Raw genomic sequence first — 21,411 nt, forward strand, 5'->3', positions numbered from 1 at the left:
CTGACAGTCACTTGGCCTGCAGTCCGTTGGCTGGAAACTGCTCTAAGGCTCCGGATTGGCTGTCAGTTCGCCAAAGTCAGTCAACCAATGGGAAGGAGCCAAGAGAGCGTAGCAAGGTCAGATGCTCAGGATGGCCCTGGAGCAGCAGTTTGTTTACCTCCTTTGTGTGTGTGTGTGTGTGTGTGTGTGTGTGTGCGCGCGTGCGTGTGCGTGCGTGTGCGTGTGCGTGTTTGAGAGAAGAGGAGCGGTATGGCATGATAATAATATCCATCATGCCTTCTGCACACGCACTCGCAAAGGTGCATCTTTCCATTCCAGATTGAATTACACAGGGCTGATTGGATTTTTCTCCCCTGCATCAAAGACAAAAACACTCGTCTGTCGTTCTCCACCCTCCCCTGCCTCCGGGTCCATCCATCCCATCATCGCTTGCTGCGTTTCTTTTCTCTGCTTGCACCTTTCCTCTCTAAAACGAGGCCTTTTATGCATCGATTTCTCTCCTCGTCCTTGCTGTTCCTTCCTTGGGGTGCGCAAAGTCGCATTACTGTTGTTACCCTGATTACACAAGCTGTAATTACAAGCACACATGCACAGATGATGCCTTGTGATTCATATTACTGTATACGGGCAGAAATGTGATTCTCATCATCCTTCATTTGTGTGTGAATATTCTCGTGTGTGAGGGTGTGTTAAGGATTTCGATTTGGGGCTGAAAAGAGACCATTGATTACCGTTTCTGAGTTTCTGAGTACTCTGAGTGCCCCTCTCTTTCGCTCTCTGCTGCACAAAGGCATCATGGTCCGCAGGGCGCTCTCTCTCACACGCAGCCACATTTCTGAGCCCTTTTGAAAAGTTCCTTAGAAACACGAGAAAAGTTCCAGCCACAGGCACCACGCCCTCCCACTGGTCCTGCAGAAATAGGCCCATTGAGCCAGGCTATAATCACACACACACACACACACACACACACACACACACACACACACACACACACACACACACACATATAAATCCGCATTCAGCCGAGCTCCTTCTCCTCTCTCTCCAGCACTTCATAGAAGCAGCCACAAAAACACAGTCATTGACTCACCAGCCAACCAGCAGCATTCACCGCTCACTGCAACATTTCTCCAACCAAACATCAATACACTTACCAACACACACACACACACTCGCTGGCACTCCCCAAATGGCGCGGCACACACCCTCATAAGCACACACATGCACGGTGGCGTATTGTGGAGTGTGGGAGCGGCAGTTGTGTCAGAATCTCAAGGCATTTCTGGCAGCAGGACAGCGACACACACACACACACACACACACACACACACACACACACACACACACACACACACACACACACACACACACACACACACACACACACACACTCACTCAGAGATGCATGTTTCATAAGGTCATATATAATAGAGGAGGATTCCATGCAGAGAGGCCTTGTGTGTGTGTGTGTGTTTATGTGTGTGTGTGTGTGTGTGTGTGTGTGTGTGTGTGTGTGTGTGTGTGTGTGTGTGTGAGAGAGAGAGAAAGAGAGAGAGCCAGCCTTGAGATGTGGTCTTTAATCCGGCTGGATTGTCAGATTAGTGTAACAGCTGGGTCCTACATACAGATATACATCTCTCTGCCTCTCTGTCTCTATCACCCCTCCTCCCATCATACTGCCCCTCTATACTCGGCCCTGAATGGATCTATGCATTGGTGTGTGTGTGTGTGTGTGTGTGTGTGTGTGTGTGTGTGTGTGGCAGTCTCACAGCTCCAGTCCATTACACGGTTTCAGACCAGCTGATGTGTCACTACACAGTCATGTGACCTCTACTGAGTCTGCAGTCAGTTTCAGTGTCAGCTGTTCGTGTTGTCAGAGATACAGAGACATTAAAGGTTAAACACACTCCGTCGCCGAGCGAGCGCCTGATTCGCTGCTCCTTCGGCCTCCGATCAGCCGATCTTGTTCCCTTCAAACGCAAACAGAATATTCAGTTTCACTATCAAAAGTCTCTTTTTTTAAACATTTTTGTATTCATTCCCTCGTGGCGTTCATAGTTGTAATCCTTAAGGTCGTGGTTAATTTGGCAGTACCTGTGGTTGCCGTGGTAACTGCAAGTGCAGTTTAGTATTACAGTGAACAGTCCTGGAGCAGCTAGTTTGTCAGAAATACAGCAGAAGAGCAGCTGCTGTATCTGCTCACAGTGCAACCAAACAAACGTGCATTTTGCTAAAGAAGTCAGTCAAGAATAATTAACCAAAATCTGAATGTGCTTTGCCCGTTGAACACTTTTAATGTGAAGCAGCAGCAGTCGGAAATGTTCGGTTTGCATTACCAATAATTGAATACAGCTTTGATATGGCTGTAGGAAAGGGAAGAGTGAACTGATATCATGTACAATTAAATAACACTGGATTGCATAGATGCTTTATTTCCTGTGAATCCCTGTGCGTAGGTCGGCAATTTTAATCCTGAGCGGGAATGGCAGACTCCGCCACACGGAGGTAATTACAGAAAAACAGAACAGAAAATGTTTGTATTGTTGGGAAAAGGTCAGAATATCTGCTTGTGAATGGCATTAGCAATCAAGTTGCTAGAAAGGATCAGTTCTTCACATAATCAATGAATGGAAAACAGATTCTATTATGTTTTCAAGCAATTTAAAGTGAAGTCTCTATATTTTAAGACATACCATGACCTCCAGGATGAATTGTGTAAAGGAGGGAGGGCAGGCAGCCTTCCATCTAATCAGGATTAATGATTGAGCTAACAGTGAAGCAAATGCTATAGCCTTTGACTGATATGGAGTAATTCTACGCTCTGTTGAAGGTGCACTGAGCATTGCCATAAATGGATTTGGGTCTATTGTTTTGTAACAGATATATGAGATAACTGCTGAAAGTCTTTCTGCATGGAAATTGATTTAAATTGCCTTTCAGTGATCCAGATGCACAAGTTTTCCTCCACCGTGTGCACCTGTTCTATCCCTGCAGCTCTCTGACCAAGCCATTCACTGTACCATATACCATATTTAGCAGATGCATGACTTTCCATAAGGGCATTCATCACTTAGATCATCTTTGTCCTTATAACTCAGTGGAGAAAGATAATATTAGAAAGATAATATTAGTGCCTGGATGCTCCTCAGCTGTGGTTTGGTACTGCGCTGAGACAGCTTTAGGGCCCGAGCGAGCTAGAATAACAAACTAGAGCCAGTGTAATGCCATCCTCCCATAGGTTTTGTACAGGGGAATTAAGACGACCAACGTGGCTGCGATTGGGATCAGCCATGGTAGCGCTATCAGGAATTTGATCGGCAGAAAGCACTAAAAATAGTGGGGGGAGAAAAAGTGTTTCACTCATTTCCTGGCTGTCGTAGACGAACATGTTTACAGTTTTTGCTCGGTGGTTCACATTCATTGGTCACGGGGAGCATTTGTGTGTGAAAAACTGAGACAAACATGCAGGAAAAGATCAGAAATGTGTTTGGCCAAGGACAAAATTAGTGTTTCTACCTTCCCACTCAGCAGCACTTACAGCACCGTGTCCACAAGGATCTTTTTCCTGTTGAATAGCAGTTTTAGGTTCTTACATTGAAAAAGATAACATTAGAAGCTAAAAAATGTCCTTATTAACTTTATTTTAGTTTTATAACTAAAATGAACATGGACATCTAACATACTTTTTCTATTAATCCCCATGTAGCCTGATTTTATCCAAGAACCACTCCCCATCTTTTAAACAGCTAATCAGGGTAAAATTGCTCAGTGGGTTCCTTCCTGCAAACGCTAAGTGACGCCTGCTCATGACCCCCTGCTGCAGCTGTTACTGCGAAGAATCTCTTGACACTAAATGATAATTTAACTTTAAAAATTGGAGCTATTTTATTTGGCTTACAGCCAAAACAGGAGGCCCGGGGTGCTGAAAATACTTATTATATCACAGGAGGAGACGTTCATCACACACATTACAACTATAACAGTAAACGTGTGTGTGAGGAATATAGTTGGAAAGTCATTCTGATGGATGCTGAATGGTTTTAAGCCACAGGGAGGGGGTTTTATGTATCATTTATTGTGTGAAAAATCTTGCAGAATTCTTATTTAAAAGTACAATCCCTGTTTTTTTTTATCTTACCCAATAGCATCAAAGTTCACAGTTGAGCTGGGAGGAGATTTTGTGATTCAGTGGCACATTGAAGAGGGATGTACAGATCACACTTTCTATCCTGATAACCCCTTTGTAACCTCTAATATCAAATATCTGTGAGATACTGAAGATTTTTATTATAGCCATATTTATCTTTTCGCAATACAGCTGCACAGTGCTTGGCGATATTATATAGAAACGTTTTGCAGGAACAATGAAATGTAATATCGCTGAAATGTGGGCATGCTTTGTGGAGGTTGAAAAGTTGGTGTAGTTATTAAAGCAAAATGCAACAAAATGCAATGAAGACAGACTTTGCAAATTAATCATGATGCACAAGAGGCATGTGATTTAACTAAAGAGATGAAACATCAGACCTATGTGGAGATCATTTTCGTGCGTCTGAAGGACACATCCTGTTGCACCCTCTGCAGCGGTCAGTTTATGGCACCTAACTGGAGAATGAACACCACCAGCTGTTCATCTCGATGAAGTCGTAATATCGGTCTAACAGTGGTGGATGGAAATGTGCATTAATTAATTAATTAATTCTTTTGTGGATTTTGCCCAAATTTGTGCTACATTTGCATAGAAATCTGGCTAATGTGCATCTGTGGTGACAGGAAGGGTTGGAGAGAATTAAACAGCCTTTTCTTCATCTGAAGCATTAACAACAGCCGACAGCAGAGTTAAAATAAACCTGCAAAATACTACACAGAAACATGCAAAAATATTAGTGGATGTGATGGGGTGCTCTGCTGGGGTGCTCTGGTGGTTTATGTGTCTGAGCCCAGGGGCCCATTAGCTCGTTACGCGCCCATGAATGATGGAGCATCGTTAGGATTTGAAATGACCCAGGTAGACTGAGACAGGATTTCCTTGACCCCCTTGGCTGTGGTTTGCAGGTGTTAGCTGTTTTAAGGTTCACAGGAGTGCACCTGACGTCATTGCTACAAGATACTGTCTCATCCAAGTGTCTGGCTCTGTGCGTGTGTGTGTGTTATAAGCTGTCATCAAGTGTGTGAACACAAGTGTGACTGTGCAGAAGCTTTCTGTGCTAATCTCTGCTGAAGGTGGCAGGTGTCTTAACCAGGCCATCACCTGGTAACCTACTCACACACGCTCACACATCTCCACACATGCACACACACACACACACACACTGACACTCACACACTGGCTGCCCTCCATCTCTCTCACATCTCCTTGTCTGACTGTAAGTGTGTTAGCGTCCAGGTTGGCCGCCGTCCAACCTGCCCAGCTGGTAATAGGGGAAGAGCAGGGCGGAGAGTGAGACGAGGCGGAAAAGCAAAAGATGGAGGGAGATTAGAGGTCACTTCTGACAGGGTCGGGGATCCACTCCGGAAAGAAAGATGGGTGTGGAACAATACAAACAGTAAACAGGCTGCAGTTTTTCCTGTAAGAGCACGATTAGTCGGAGGTCATGCGCCAAGCGGTCTGACCCTTTCCAGGTAGGGAGTTATCAACGGTCCACTCCTGTCAGTGAGCAGCGCTGCTTAAACTGTCCAAGTCTTATCAGGGTGGGTCAGACTGCTCCGGAGAGCAGCGGACACAGAGATGGCCGTGAATCAGCAGCCGCTTCATCAGGCGTGGGCTCTCCACCACAGTGAGTCAAACTGCAGGGTGGTTAGAAACGTGGCAAATCAAGATCGCTCCACCTCATTTTGGGGCTGATCTGGATCTCAGATTCCTGCCAGATGATTATTACTATCACGCTGCGTTCAAGTGCCTGGTCAAGACGTTTGACTTCCAGCACTTCAGCTCAGTCAGGACACCCACATTGAAGTTTAAACCATTCATTTGCAACAATAATACACATTTAGTTTGGAGTTGTGACTCCAATCATATGAGCTTTGGTAGAGATTTTAGCAAGTTTGACACAGACAATCTTTGAGCTGAGCCAGAAGTGCACACTGATTTGTTCAAAGGTTGGACTGTGGCATACAGAGGTTTAGACTGTGATAAATCTATTACCTTTTTTGAAGCTTTAATTTTAGGATGCAAATCTGTAATGCCTCTAGATCGTGCTTATTTGAGAAGATATTCTAGTTGATTTCTATCTGTGGTGTGAAAAACGGACACGAGAAATGAAGACAATGGATGTGACCTCGGTGCCTTTTTCATTGTATTTCTGTTCCCTCTCCTCCTCCTCCAACACTGTGGACGCAGTAAATGGAGGGACAGCTAGAGGAGTGGGACTCACAGATGGTGCCAGAAAGCAGAGGGAGTATTCAAATTATTCTTCACAGTTAGAGAGCTCAGAGAAGCAGCAGCGGTCGAGAACATTCGCTCCGATAAAATCTCACATATTAAAAAGCACAATTAACGATTATTTCTCCAAAGCAGAGCAGCATTGCGTCTACTTTATCAGGAGCTTAAAATGCTCGTGCGCGTGCATGTGTGTGTGTGTGTGTGTATGTGTGCCAGGCATTGTGCAGCACCAGCCTCTCGGGTTACTGAGGAATGCATTTGAAGTCAATCACAATGAAGCTTTCTATCTGCCCAGCTGGCCTAAAGGGGATCTCCAAACTGAGCTGAACTGGACCAGCCAGAAAATCCAGCAAAAAAATACTTAAAAAATCCACCAGCTAATCTTCCACCAGCACTGAGTGTGTGTGTGTGTGTGTGTGTGTGTGTGTGTGTGTGTGTGTGTGTGTGTGTGAGAAACCTGGTTTAGTGTGTCTATATAACTACCTCTGGCTCCTATTGTTATCTGACTTCCTGCATCTTTATTGGTAGTCCTACAGACATAACACACACACCATGGTCTTTTTCTCTCCCACACTCATGCTGGTAATTGTCATACAACACACACACACACACACACACACACACACACACACACACACACACACACACACACACACACACACACACACACACACACACACACACACACACACATTTTATTGCCAAGTTGCTGCAGTGTTGCTGCTTTAGTGCCACACACTTAAAGTCTTGCCGATTTTGTTTCATCCTAAATTAAAATCTGGAACAAATCAGCTTCTGTGTAACATTAATATCTGTGAAACTGCAGCAGCTTCAGCTCAGGTATAAAATCCAGGCGCTGTAGCTGTAAAAGCAGCTGTCACACACACACGCAGAGCGACTACAGTTTGTAGGATCAAATGTATGGTGCAAAGCCTGATGTCAGCTTTAGATCAGGTTGCTACCTGACTAACAACGCCGTCAGAGGACACACCTGTGTTTGCTTTGTCAGAACATGACAGTTGTCCAGCAAGCACAGATTATTTTTCTGCTTCAGATTTTTTTTTTGTGTCCTTCAATTTTATGTTTTCCCCTTCTCTTTTAACACAAGTATACATAATTATATACTCCACGCTCCCAGATTGTTTTGACTCCAACTGGCACCGTGTGTCTTACAATGGCATTGCTTCATGCGTTGCCAAAAACCAGGATTGCTTTCTCTCCGCAGATCCAGAGGAATATGGTTGTCATCTTACAGTTTCCTTTTATAACAAATGGGAACGAAATGCAGCGGTGGAGGGAAATTGAGGGCAACATACAGATGATTTTGGCCCCGGGTTATGCGTGCGGTGGAGGAGAGCTCGTTGCGTCTCGTTGTGGTTAGTTAGCTATGTGGCGCAGGCACAAAGTACAGCTGTTTATAGCTCCTGAAACAGAGGCAAAATGCAGAGCTGGCCCTATTCGACTCCCCCAAAATCACGTAAAAACCCACACACACACACACCCACTCATACTGTAGGTCTGAAGGGCATTTGTGTGCGTCTGTACACATGCACCACAAACAAAACCTGTGATTATACCCATTCAGACGCACACACACTGTAATTACATACAATGACGCACTACTGCCCGCCATACTGTGAATTAACACTTGTGATATCGGCTCATAAATTAAACATGTCGAGGCACAGAGGGTGATTACATATTACTGTTAGGTTAGGATAAACATAGATGATGCACATTTAAACACACACCAGTTCCAAACCCGAATATAAGCAAACAGCAGACTAGCCTCTGCATCCACAGTATGTCCTGGAGGTTGTTATGTGTATAGGGGACTTGTAAAAGGGACTCCTGGGGTGGGCTCTGGTGCCGCCTCGGAGGTGGGGTGTGTGTGTTTATTTAAGTATGTGCTTGTGTTGTTTTTTTTTTTTTTTGAGTCACGCTGAATTTAGGGGGCTAGCCTCAAGATAAGAAATGGAGTTTAAGATGAAAGGAAAATGGGGCGAGGACGGGGATACACTGGCACGGAGTTTTTGGATGCAGAAGGGGGAGGTGAGGGGAGGTGGAGGAGAGGGAGGGAGAGATAGAGGGGGGAGCTGGAGGAGCAGACTGTTTTGATGTTGGTTTTTAGGGTTGTTTATTTGACGTTACATAACACCTTTGCTTATGTAGTTAGAGCTCTTATACATGTGTGTGAGTGAGAGAGAGAGAGTGTGTTTGTGTGTGTGTGTGTGTGTGTGTGTGTGTGTGTGTGTTAGTGTGTGTCTGGTAGCTTCTCACTGGGAGATGGGAATTTCTGTGAAAGGCAAAGGTTGCCCATAGCAACGGCCTTCATTGCAAAACTGATCCTTGGAATACAGCACACACACACGCACACACGCACGCACACACACACACACGCACGCACACACACACACACACACACACACACACACACACACACACACACACACACACACACACACACACACACACACACACACACACACATTCATGTCATGCTTGCACTGAGATGTCTTTTTAGTACTTTTCAACAGTTTCAGGGTTTGAGATCAGCAGGCCTTCAGACTCACATTTTTACTCTGGAAGCGTGAAGCACATGCACACACACACAGGCACGCACACACGCACACACACACACACACACACACACACACACACACACACACACTCACACACACACACACACACACACACACTCTCTCTCTCTCATCCCTCTACTTTGTGAAGCCCATATCCTCGGTGTGTCAAGGCCCCAAACGACTTCAAGTCAATTTCATTTTCAGGAGGTACATATAGCGTTTCAGCTTCACGTCATGCTGAGCTGTGATGGACTGAGATGCTCGGGTTTCTAGATTCCATTATGCTTTTATTGGCTTTTAAAGGCATCAGGTTTCTTCTGTCTGGAGCCGGGGAGGAGCCTCTGCTTCTCTGTGTGAGTGACTCTGTGTGTGTGTGTGTGTGTGTGTGTGTGTGTGTGTGTGTGTTTGTGTGTGTGTATACAATTAGTATCACAGGCTAGCAAAGACACAGCTCCATGGGGCCTCAGGATGGGCTTAAGATTGCTGAGGAGATAAGTTTGTTTTGGTCACATTTTCGGCAGTGGACTGACTGTTTTCCAGTACCTGAAGCAAAACTGAGCCCTTTGTTCTTGGCTTCACAGCACTGTGCTACTTAACTGTGTATTTAGCCCAATCTGGTTACAAAATGCAGTGATAGAGGAAGTATTCAGCTCCTTTGCTTAAGTAAAAGTTGTACTGTACTGTAAAAATACAGAATTCTGCTTTCTAAACTTTATGTGAAAGTATAGAAGTGCTATCAGCCAAATGTCAGTAAAGCTGTTCTAAACAATATTGTTATATTAACACACTGCTCGTAATATATGTGAAAGGAGTTGCTTGACTCTGCATTTCATCTCAGCATTAAGGAGCCTTTTAACATTTTTCAGCTCTTTTTTGGGGGGATTTCTGTCCCAAAACTTCACTGTTTTTGTTTCCAGTCACTGCAGCAGGCAGCTGTTTTCAATGAGAGAGCTCTGATAAACCCAAAGTAAACTCCCTCCCCAGCACCAAACGGTAGACAGACAAAGTTAGTGACCAGCTGGTGAACATAATGGGTGAGTGAGCATTTAGCTGCTAAAAAGCCACATATTTCCCTGAGGAGCTGGTGGAGACCAGGACACAAATATAGGAGAATGAATATTAGACGTATATCCATCAGGTTGCCAGAAATCACAACTGAATATAAATCTTTGCAAGTACACCAAAACAGCTTTCTAACATGATAAAATGTCAGTTTACAGCTTGTTTTGCTGTCCCCAAGTGGACAAAAAAATAAAAAAAAATAAAAAAGAAAACCCCCACAACACTATTCATGCACACATGTTTTTAAGCGTCAAAATGAAAAGTATTCATTATGCAGATGTTATGATGTTATATATCATGAGCTCTTATTACTGATGCTATAATGTGCACAAAACATTTTACTGTCAGAACTGGTAGAGGTGGAGATCAGATCAGATCAGCTTCTTTATACACAGCTCAGGCACTGAATCTATAACAAGGCTTCATATTTATGTAGTATTTTGTAGTTTGAAATTGAAATGTATCGTTGCGCTGCAGTACGGGCGGTGTCTCTTAAGTGCATGCATTTGACAGCAGTATTATCTGACCCTGTGTGATGGACGAATGCTTAAGTGTGTGTTTAAACATCGCAGGGATGTGGGATTGAGGTCAAGAGAATGAGAGAGCGTTGAATGAGGAGAGAGGGATCGGCCTGAAAGTGACCGGAGGCTGAGGTCATTCACTTCAGAGGTTCAACCCCTGCACGACCCACGCCTAATCTCTGACCCTGACAGAGGTCGCCAGGCAAGCTCGCACTTTCCTCTCACAGGCGTGCACAATATATGCCCAGATTAAGGTGCAGTGATGAGCAGGAAGGATGCTGCGAATTGATCCACGAGAAGCATTTAGCAGGCATATATCAGTCAGAGAGGCTTCAGAGTGCAGCTGTAAAACTCAAATGCACAGCAGTGGTTGTTCACAGCAGATGGGGATTTTAGCCACACTAGGAGTTCAAGAGTGTACTGAAATGATTTGCCAACAGCAATATTGATCATACTAGATTATCTAAGTCATTTATAAAGCAACATGTTTGCTTGTTCTGTTCTCAAATGTGAGGATTTGCTGATTTTCTCTGTTGTATCTCGGCAAACAGATCATCTTTGGGTTTGGGACTGTTGGCCAGATGCAAGAAGCAATTTGAAAATGTTACCCTGTGCTCTGGGAAGCTGCGATGGGCATTTCTAGCCACGCTAGCTCCAACGATCAGATGTCATGCCATGAAATTTGGTACAGATTTCCATGGTGCTCAAAGGGATTAAACCTTAATGACTCTGGTGATGCCCTCGTTTTTCCATCTAGCTCCACCATATTGGTTGGACTGCCATGAAATCTGGTTCACACATTCATATTTCTCTCAGGATGAGCTGTTAACACTCCAGGTTAAGGTGATGCATTGTTTCAGCTAGCATCATTGGGACAAAATGCTAATTTTAAAAACGTGTCCATCAGTCTCAGCTGTACTTGTGTGCTAATTAGCAAATATTAGCATGCTAACATGACTAACTAGACTAGTAAGATGGTGAACATGGTAGACATTATACCTGCTCAGCATCGGCAGGTTAGCATTGTCATCGTAAGCATTTTAGCACGCTACAGTTAGCCTTTAGCTCTGCTGTGCCCAAGTACAGCCTCACAGATGCAAGCATGACTTGGTCTTGTTCACTGTAGTTCACTTAGTTGATTTGTTAACTGTTTATCAGTGAAATATGTCAAATACTCTCGTTGAGGTTTGTCAAATGTGATGAGTTAGTGTTTTTCTCTGGTTTGTGTCAGTGGAAACTGATTATCTTTTGGGTTTTATTCTGTTGGTCAGACAAAATAAGACATTTGAAGACGTCACCTTTGGCTTTAGGAATATAAAATGAGCGTTTTTCACTATTTTCCAGCATTTTATAGCATAACAGTTTATTGGTAAATCAAAGATTTACAGATTAATTGGCGACAGAAACGATTGTGAGCACGGTCTTGAATCCAAGTGAACTGCTTCTCCACGCTTTGCTACTTTACAGGCTGAGCATTGCTTGTAACTGACACATAAGCAGAGACTGAATAAAACCCCTCTCTCCTTAAAGGCTTTGATGTTCCTCCACCAAAATCCCAGCTTTAGATCAACTCTTTAACTATGCTGCTCCATAGACGCACAGATGGACAGATGTTACCCCATCCACCGTAATGCTGCCTGCACCTCCTGTCAGACCGCTGTGTGCGTGTGTCTGTGTGTGCATGTAATCTGCCAAAGTGGTTTCTCTTTTAAACAGAATAACAGCTCAGTCATTCACGATGAATAACTCTAATCTCTGTCATCTGTATCCCCTCCTCTCTGTGTCTCTCTCAGGGACAGACTTGGTCGCCGTCTATCGATGATGAAGGCTCGACGAGAGACGAGTTCTACGACGACGAGGACCTCTACTCAGGCTCCGGCTCTGGCTGTAAGTGTGTGTGTGTTTCAGTGTGTGTGTGTGCGAGGTGACACACTCACGACCTGGTTCTTTCAAGCTCGACAGCTGCTGGATTTCAATCTGCTGACCCTGAAGACCCCTCCGCCCCTCCCTCCCTGTCCTGGAGTTACGGTCGCTCTGTTCACCAGACTCGCATACACAAAAGCCACGCACACACAATCTCACAATGCAAACACACCATTTGGCCCGACAGACAGGTCTCGATAGAGATTCATTGAAAACACCTTTAAACACAGTCACAACCTCGCAAACAAGCAGCAAACAGGGCTCGATTCCTCCAGATCTTATTTACTCTAATCAGATTACAGTCCACACAGATTAGGCACTCACACACACACCAGCAGTTTTGTGCACCTATCTGCGAACGTCTGTCTGTCTTCGAGCGAGCTGGCTGTCTGCGTGCGTAGGAATTACCTGCTTAAAGTAAATCACATTGGTGTAATTCAGGCTGATTTTCTGATCTGGCTGTTGAAGCTTGAGCATGGCTCTCCTTATTAAGCATGACTCATTGAGGGCTGCCCTCAGTTCAGGCGCTGCGCTAAGGGAGAGCACACTCAAAATAAATTACAATTCAGAGCAGGAGAGTGCAGAAGAGGCACCCCCTGTGGTCAAAACAGCAGCACGGCAAATTGCTTTATCTCAAACAGTGATACAGAGCTGTCTGCTTCCAAAGGAAAAGCTCATTTTCAGCAGACAGATGTGCGTTTTGCGTGGCATTTCAAGGCGTCTGATAAGTTTAACAGAAGCTGCGTTGTTCGAGTCCTCATTTCGATATCCTCTCCAGCTCCTCTGTCAGCCTTCATGTCTTTGTACCTGTAAATTCAATTTGTTTCTCTTTCAACCCAGGGAGCCTCACTGCTGTAACAAAATGAAAGATGGTATAATACTATTATGAGATTTAAGAAGAAAATGAATCCGTCAGCACCGTCGTCTCTCCTCTCCTCTCCTCTCCTCTCCTCTCCTCTCCTCTCCTCTCCTCTCCTCTCCTCTCCTCTCCTCTCCTCTCTTCTCCTCTCCTCTCTTCTCCTCTCCTCTCCTCTCCTCTCCTCTCCTCTCCTCTCCTCTCCTCTCCTCTCCTCTCCTCTCCTCTCCTCTCCTCCAGACTCAACCAGCTGAGTTTGAAATCACTGTCTACATGCATCCACGTCAGCTTTTTTATGTCATTTTCGTAAAAATCATTCACCCCAAACACCAAAACAAAGCAAAAAAAAAAAAACATAAAAAGGTAAATCTCCTCTTCTCCATCAGTCTCAGTTGGTTAAACATTTGTTCTATCCCCCTCCTGCTGTTGATGTTTTAATACAGCTGAACTCACAGTTTACTCTAGTCGTTCACATTTGCATATTTTTCCAATTCTGTTGTCAGACAGTTAAACGAGCAGAAAATAGCGATTTGATTGCGGCTCCGATTGCTGCACTGAGTCGTCAATGAAATCGCTGCTTTATGACCCTGAAGTCATTTGACAAAACAAACATAGCTGTGCTGCGTGTGATTGGCTAAGTGGACATTTAAAATGGGTGATCATGGCGAGGGGATGCAGACACAACAACACAGCTTCTGCTTTACAGATTTTGACCAGTCTTTTTTTTAATCTGTGCATTGAGCATCCTGCAACCTTAAGGAAGAGCAACACAAAGGGCCCTGAGAACCCCTTTAACCCCTTTGACTTACACCACCACACACCAGGTGTAGAACAGGAGGCAGGTGTATTCAGATTTATCCATGACGGAGACCGATTTTGACAAGCTCCATTTTCAGGTGAGAAAAATGTCAGCTCAGTGTAGACAGAAGTGCAAACCAGAGTGAGGAGACGGACTGGGATAATAATTCAGGCGAGGAAACTAACATCAGTCCAGGCTCATCTGCACCTTCACTGCATTCACAGCAGACCATGTACATTGTAAGCATTTAGTTGGAATAATTTTCTCTGTTTGTTTGTTTATGCCAGTCACATATCTTTTACTTTTCGTTACCAAAAATGCAAAATAGATAAAAGCGGCCGAGTGTCTTCAATTTCAAGAGTTATTCAGCTGCACTTCCGTAATGAAGGTGACAGGAATGAATATTCATGCATATCATTTTTCTGCACTTTTTGGAGTGTTTTGCATCTGACTGGACTTGTGTGAGACGCTTCCACCTGAGTGTGCAGGTCTTTATTTTCCAGGTGATTTCCATGCACGTCTCCTGCTTTCATAGCATGACAAAGTTTTGTAAGACACAGAATCAGCTTGGGAAAGGTTGTGGTACAGTATGATGTGCCGAGGGCGCCCCTGCTGGTACTGGTGTGTTTTTTTTTGTCTTTTAAACACCAACCACGTACCATGGCCATGAAGATATTACAGCATTTAGCAGCTCTTCCCTCTTGGGCTTTTCTGCTTTTAATGCTCTGCAGTTTCTTTGTCTCATTCTCTCTTTCTCCTGTGCTGTCCATGTTCTCGCCGCCCTGCTCAGCCATGCGCACTGCATGCACTGACTGAGCGCTGGGTTGATGTGTATACCTTCAGTTTTGAGGGACTGGAGCTGCCCTGTTTTCTGTTTGATTTACCCATTTCATTTAGCATTTTTAACACTGGCCAGGAAGTTGTGTGTCTCCATCTCTCTGCCCTCAAACTTCATGTCCTGAATCCCAGCTGTAGCCTGTCAAATGAAGGTAAAAATGCCCCAAAAACAATAGTAAAGAGATCACTTACCATTGACTACATGTTTCACTGTATTTACTATTTCTCAAGTGTGAAATTTCAGCATGATATCGTGTCCTGAAAAATGCCCACAATGAAACAAAATAAGTGTGCATGGCAGGTATGTGTCACATTTTTGTAGATCCAAAAAATAAAGTTAGTGATGATGCAAAATAACAGTGTCTGAAATTTTAATTTATTCAATATTAGAGAGTAAATTACAGAAGGAGGAGAGTGTGTGAGAGAGTGAGATGTATACATGTGTTAACTTTTGGACCCCTTTGCTGATTGTTGTTTAATTAAGTCATTTTTGATTAAAAATTCTCTCCTCTCCAGTTCCTGAGATCAGAATGAGGCCGACATCAGTGGGTGTGTCCTTCACCACAGAAGAGCCCCTCATCCTCTCCACCACCCAGGCCACCGGCCCCGCACCTTCCGCCTCCCCTGCGGCTGAGCCCAGCCCCAACCCGGAGGACGCCACGGGTACCCCGCTGCCCACTGAGGCCGATGGAGAGAGCGGTGTATTCTGGGAAAGAGAGAGAGAGCTGGAGAAAGAGAGAGAGGAAGAGAGGGAGAGAGAGAGAGAGCAAGAGAGGCTGAGGGAACTGGAGAAGGAGAGGGAGAGGCAGTTGGAGAGGGAGAGAGAGAGGGAAAGAGAGAGGGAGCGGGTCCGAGAGATGGAGAGAGAGAGGGAGAGGGAGAGAGAGCGCGAGCGAGAGAGGGAACGTGAGAGAGAGCGCGAGAAAGAGAGGGAGAGGCAGAGAGAGCGTGAGCTTGAAAGAGAGAGAGAGCTGGAGCGAATCAGGGCCGCAGCCCAGACCACTGTTGCCCCACGATCCCCTTCTGCCGTCCCCGTGGTGACCACCAACCCAGCAATCAGCACTGCGGAAAGTGCGGCGCCCTCTGCCGGTTCGGATGACCTGAGCACCACAGAAGAAGAAGAGGACGTGTACCTGTCACCTGAACCCACATCCTTTTACCCAGACTTCGAGATGGAAACCACCACAGAGGAAGACACGGCCACCACAGCAGAGACCACCCCTGAGCCCACGACAGCTGCACCTACCACCACCACCGCCGCCACCACTGTCAAGACCAGGGTCCCCTTCAGGCCCAGAGTTCCCATGACGACAGCCACTCAGGCGGTGCCAACAGAGAGAACGACCCGCCCACAGCAGCCCACAACTTCACAGGTGAGTTCAGCCAGACAACTCACATTATGATGTGAATACAGAATACAAACATGTTTATATTCGATCCCCCATAAGCAAAAACACCAAATTCTACACGACAGTAGGGAGTGACAATATTTTTTCTCCCATAGTGGAGTGTAGGCTCAGAGTTACTGCAGGTCAAAAGTGTGGGTTTCAGAGGGAGTTACATGGTGTAACTATGTCTTGATGAAAAAACAGTTTGCCCATCCACCCAGGCAGCCCGCCTGCCAACGTGACGACGTGATTCTGGGAAGTCACTGCACCAAGATGTTGTTTGCCAAGTCATATTTACAGCACATAACTCCCCCACGAAACCACAAATTGTTGTTTTTACATTGCAGTTTGTGTATTGTTTAAACAAACAGCATTAGAGCGTGCTAGTTTGTGAGCTTTAGAAGTGCTGGAACTGTAGACAGAATCAGGCTAGCTGTTTCCCTTTGTTTCCAGTCTTTATGCTAAGCTAGAGTAATTGCCTCTGCTCTCCAGCTCCATACTTTATGTACAGACACGAGAGTGGTATCAGTCTCTTCATCTCACTCTCCGAAAGAAAGCAAGTATGCATATTTCCCAAAATATCAAACTAACCTTTTAACAAGCTAAGCTCAGCAATTTCCTGGACAACAGCTGGGCACTGTACTTTTTAATGTTACTCAAAAAGGGGCAAATAGTATATTTGTTAGGGACTATTTTCAGCTGTTGATTTATACTCATTTGCTGCCCTACTGAGCGTTTACAGCAGCAGGATGGTGTACATAGGATCGACTCAGAAAAACTACAGTGCCTGTTTGCAGTGATGACAGAACGTGTCACCCAGTGAGCCAGAGAGTTGCTCATTTATGGGTTTTTAAGAGTTTCTGGACAAAAAAGGAGCTCTATGGCACAGAAGAATAAGCTATGTCAGGGTCTTGCTACACAGACAATACTTGTTTAGGGATGAGTTCTGTGCTGGGTCGTCATTTTTAGAAGCTTTGTTGACAATAAGAAAAATATAAACTATCACTAGCCTTGGCCTGTAAGTGTTGCATAAAGCACAAACAGATGTAGAAGAACCACAGTCCAAAGTTGGCAAAATTATTATTTAAGTTTGGTCAGATTAAATCAGTCCAAAGAATAAGTGAATAAGCTCACAAATCTGACCAAGAATTCACATTCTAGCTTTTTAGATATGCTGTACTAATGCACTCATTTCGGTCAGTGCCAATAAACCATTGAGGTTTGATACCCAGTCCCACGTCTGACTGCCTCTTTAACACTGACAACTTAATTATTTACAGACCAGAGCTGATTGGTGTGCTTCTGTTTATTTGCAGCAGTGCTGCATTAAAGCATGATGCATTTAGATTTGTCTGCTTTTCCACATTGTAATTAAGCTGCCAGATTTTAGGGAGTGTGTATATGTGTTGGACAGTATGCAACTTTCCACCAATCAGACCATACAGAGGCTCATTGTTTCAAAGGCGAACATGTGCCATGGAAAGTTCTGTGTTTGTGTTAGTTTGGATAACTTTCATTGTAGCAGCTCCATGGAACAAATGTGATTACATCAAACCTAAATTTCCTGTCATTAGTCTCACTTTTCTCCTTCTCTCTCAGGAGGGCAACGACGTGGGTGCTGCAGGGCCAAGTGGAGATTTTGAGATCCGCGATGATCGACGTAACGATCTCGGTCGAGGTATAATGCCAGTGGATCCTGATCTGATTGGCAACACTGTGGATGGAGGAAGCTCTGCCGCCCAGCTGCCACAGAAGAACATCCTGGAGAGAAAAGAGGTCTTGATAGGTAAGTGTCTGTAAAGTTAACGTTGCCAATATTTTTTGTCCAAATATAAAGTCCAAATATTTGTCCTGTCATCCCGCTTTGTGTCCGTCTGTCTCGCTACATGTCTGTCCGATCCTGTCTGTCCGCCATTCTGCCTCTCTGTCATATGAACCACTTGGTAGTCACCTCTTAGATCCACAGATTGCATTTCCCTGTTGCCTCCTGTATTCTTTCCCTGCTTACAGGGAGCTGCTAAGATAAACAGGCAGTAACTCGCGTTCACGTAGTGCAGATTCATCACGATAAGTAAATGTGCTGCTTAGCCCCGTTTGACCCATTGAGAACAAGCAATCCCCTTCTTGGGTTGTCCAACCCCTCCTTCCTCCCCACTTTTTCTCATCATTTTCCCTCTGGGCAAATCCAATTTCCTTTCAAGTGCCCCCCTCTCCTCATCCCAAAGAGCTGTTGTAGAAAGTGAGGGAGCAGCCAACTTGCCTGACCTGACTGGCTCTCTGTCTCTCCTTCAGCTGTTCTGATTGGTGGACTGCTGGCGGTGGTTTTTGCTGATTTCCTGGTCATTGGTAAAGAGCAGGAGGCAACAGACTTTAGACTAGATAGAACCAAATTACTGCACATATCAGGCTCTTGCATTCATGTATAGTGCTATCCATGTGTAGACACTGTAGTCACTTTCATGTTAAAGAACATGAGACATGCAGTGATTTGCTGGTATTTACTATCTTTGACTGTTCACACAGATTCAGTTTTGCCAGTGTTATAACAAAGTTTGTCAAGCAGGAAGAGAAATTCTGTAATTGTGTGCAAAGGTTTGATAATAAAACAATAACATTTTAATCAGACCTATTTTCCCAGCCAAATATCTCAGATCACATGGCTCTTTGATTAGCCATGCTAGCGGTTCAGTAAGGCCGCACTGCGATGCTGCTGCTCTGAGCTAAATGCTAATATCAGCATGCTAATCATGTCAGCATTCTTACAGTGACAGCGCTAACATGCCGATGTTTGGCAGACATAATATTTAATCACATCTATCATACTAATATTAGCACTAGACACAAAGTAGAGCTGAGGCTGGTGGGAATATCATTAGTCTTGCAGATAGTTAATGATGAAACCGTTGTTGGATGGATTAGATTTTTTTTTTTTTATTTGATCGTGGTGCTAGATGAAAAGTAATGAGATCACCATAGTTCTTACAGTTCATCCTGAGGGAGGCTGTGCCAAATTTCATGTCAATCCACCCAATGGCTGGACCAATTTAGTGGACTGACTGATCCACGTTGCCATCCATGGACCCGCACTGCTAGCACGGATAAAAAAATTGTTCTTGTCAGTGATGGAAATAAAGATCCGATATTATGGATTCAAGAAAAAGTAGTTCATCATGTCCTTTTTATGAGAAACTTGAAAGGGTGCAATTAATAGTTCTAATATCCAGTATCACAATTGTCCTCCACAGTAAAATCAAGGATGGTAAAAGTACATATCCATGCACAGTTTAACACAAAAACTGCAAGATGTGACAAAAAATCTAATTTTAATTTTTTCTGAGATCTAATCACAAGAAGTGGTGTGAACAGTCCAGAGTGGCGAATACTTTTGCAGTGACAGTGCATGGTGAAAAGTTCTCCAATCTTAAATACCCCAGCCTATGCCCTCTGATATTGGCAGTAACGAAATAAATAAACACCTCCCACACAATGAATGGAACCAAAGTGTTCCTCAACCATTTTGGAGAATAAACCGTTTATTCTCTGTTTTGGCATCAATACCAATTAGTTTAACGAGGGAATGCCTTTTTTCCCCCCGTTCGATAACCACACATTAATCTATTGCACACAGCAAGAGGTCATTAGCGATGTGTGCAGGAGAAGGTGCAGCTGCTGCAGATTGGTTACACCAACCCCATTAAGCTAAATTACTATGTGGTACTTCAGGGTTGCAATCTAGCACAAAGCTTTGCGCACGCACATAACGCATGTTGACACATTCATGGCCATCAGTCTTCACTTAGCAGTGCTGTGGTAGCTGTTGAAGACTGTTTGAAGCAGCATGTGTTCGTGGTAGTGTCTTTTAGTGTTTATGTGTATTTGTGAGTGTTTGTAGGATAATGTTCTGTTTTCTAAGACGTGCACCGTCTCTTTCTGTCTTTTGTCAGCGGTGATCGTGGGAGGAGTGGTGGGCGCCTTGTTTGCTGCCTTCCTGGTGATGTTGCTGGTGTACAGGATGAAGAAGAAGGACGAGGGCAGCTACACGCTGGAGGAACCCAAACAGGCCACCGTCACCTACCAGAAACCAGACAAGCAGGAGGAGTTTTACGCATAACACTCGTATGCCAGAGAGACGCACCGCACACCGAGGGAGAGAGAAAGAGCGAGACAGAGAAGAGAGAAAGATACTCTGAGCCCCCCGTCCTCCTCCTCCTCCTCTTCTTCGTCGCTTCCCCCCTCATCTGCTCGCCTCTCCTCATCCCTCTCTCCTCTCGTCTCCAAAACACTTGAGAGCGCCTTTCTCTCTGCGGACATGGAACTTTCTTTTCAATGAAAACGAAAAAGAGGACAAAAAAAGAAAAAGGAAAAAAAAAAAAATCCAAATATATTCTGAAAAAATAACACGTACACGCGAGATGTTTTTAAAGTAAATGTTGTTATTAATATTCTACAGATTCTCTTGTTCTGTATGTAATGATATGATTATTTTGTAAAAAAAAAAATGACAACAAAACAAAACACAAGCTCTTAACCTGTGTTTTCTAGCACAAAAAAAGTTCCTCCTCTGTTTTTATGGAGCGAATGAAAAGGCTAAAAAGAAAGAGGAGAGGAGAGGGGTGGAGCGAGCTGGACGAGACACAAAAGAAGAAGAGAGGGGTGGGCCTGACTCTGCCCCTCACCCCCCCCCCCCAAAAAAAAGAAAACAAAACACACAGAGCGTCTGGTTGGCCGCACAGAGCCCAGGGTCAAAAGGTGAGAGGAAAGGTCTTTTTGGTGCCTTCCATCCCTCTGGTGCTCAAAGACACATATGCACATCCATACAGCCACATAAACACACGCTCGCTCACACACCTGCACACGCATACACACAGACTCGTATCTGCTTGAAGGTGGCTCTGACCTCTCTCTCTGTGCTCGGCCAACCAGAAAACGGCGATCAACCCTCGGCGTGTTTCACAACGTCGAGGAGCCGCTGTAGAAACATAGGCTGGTCCGTCTGCTCCGCTAAGCTGTACAAAGACTAGTTACGGATAGTAATAATAACCAATAATATATCAATGTTTT

General features: G+C 44.6%; 1 protein-coding gene across 1 annotated transcript in view; it reads left to right on the forward strand.

Moving 5' to 3' along the window:
• The window catches only part of sdc3 (syndecan 3), a 34,965-nt gene extending 13,910 nt beyond the window's left edge, over positions 1-21,055 (forward strand). Inside the window, exons 2-5 of the mRNA XM_070984207.1 lie at positions 12,341-12,434; positions 15,479-16,335; positions 17,950-18,136; positions 20,295-21,055. Coding sequence (XP_070840308.1) covers positions 12,341-12,434; positions 15,479-16,335; positions 17,950-18,136; positions 20,295-20,461 — 1,305 coding nt within the window. The 3' untranslated portion in view covers positions 20,462-21,055. The remainder of the gene's footprint in view (positions 1-12,340; positions 12,435-15,478; positions 16,336-17,949; positions 18,137-20,294) is intronic.
• Positions 21,056-21,411: the final 356 nt, after the last annotated feature.

Source organism: Chaetodon trifascialis, chromosome 17 (assembly GCF_039877785.1).
Source record: "Chaetodon trifascialis isolate fChaTrf1 chromosome 17, fChaTrf1.hap1, whole genome shotgun sequence".
NCBI lineage: Eukaryota > Metazoa > Chordata > Actinopteri > Chaetodontiformes > Chaetodontidae > Chaetodon > Chaetodon trifascialis.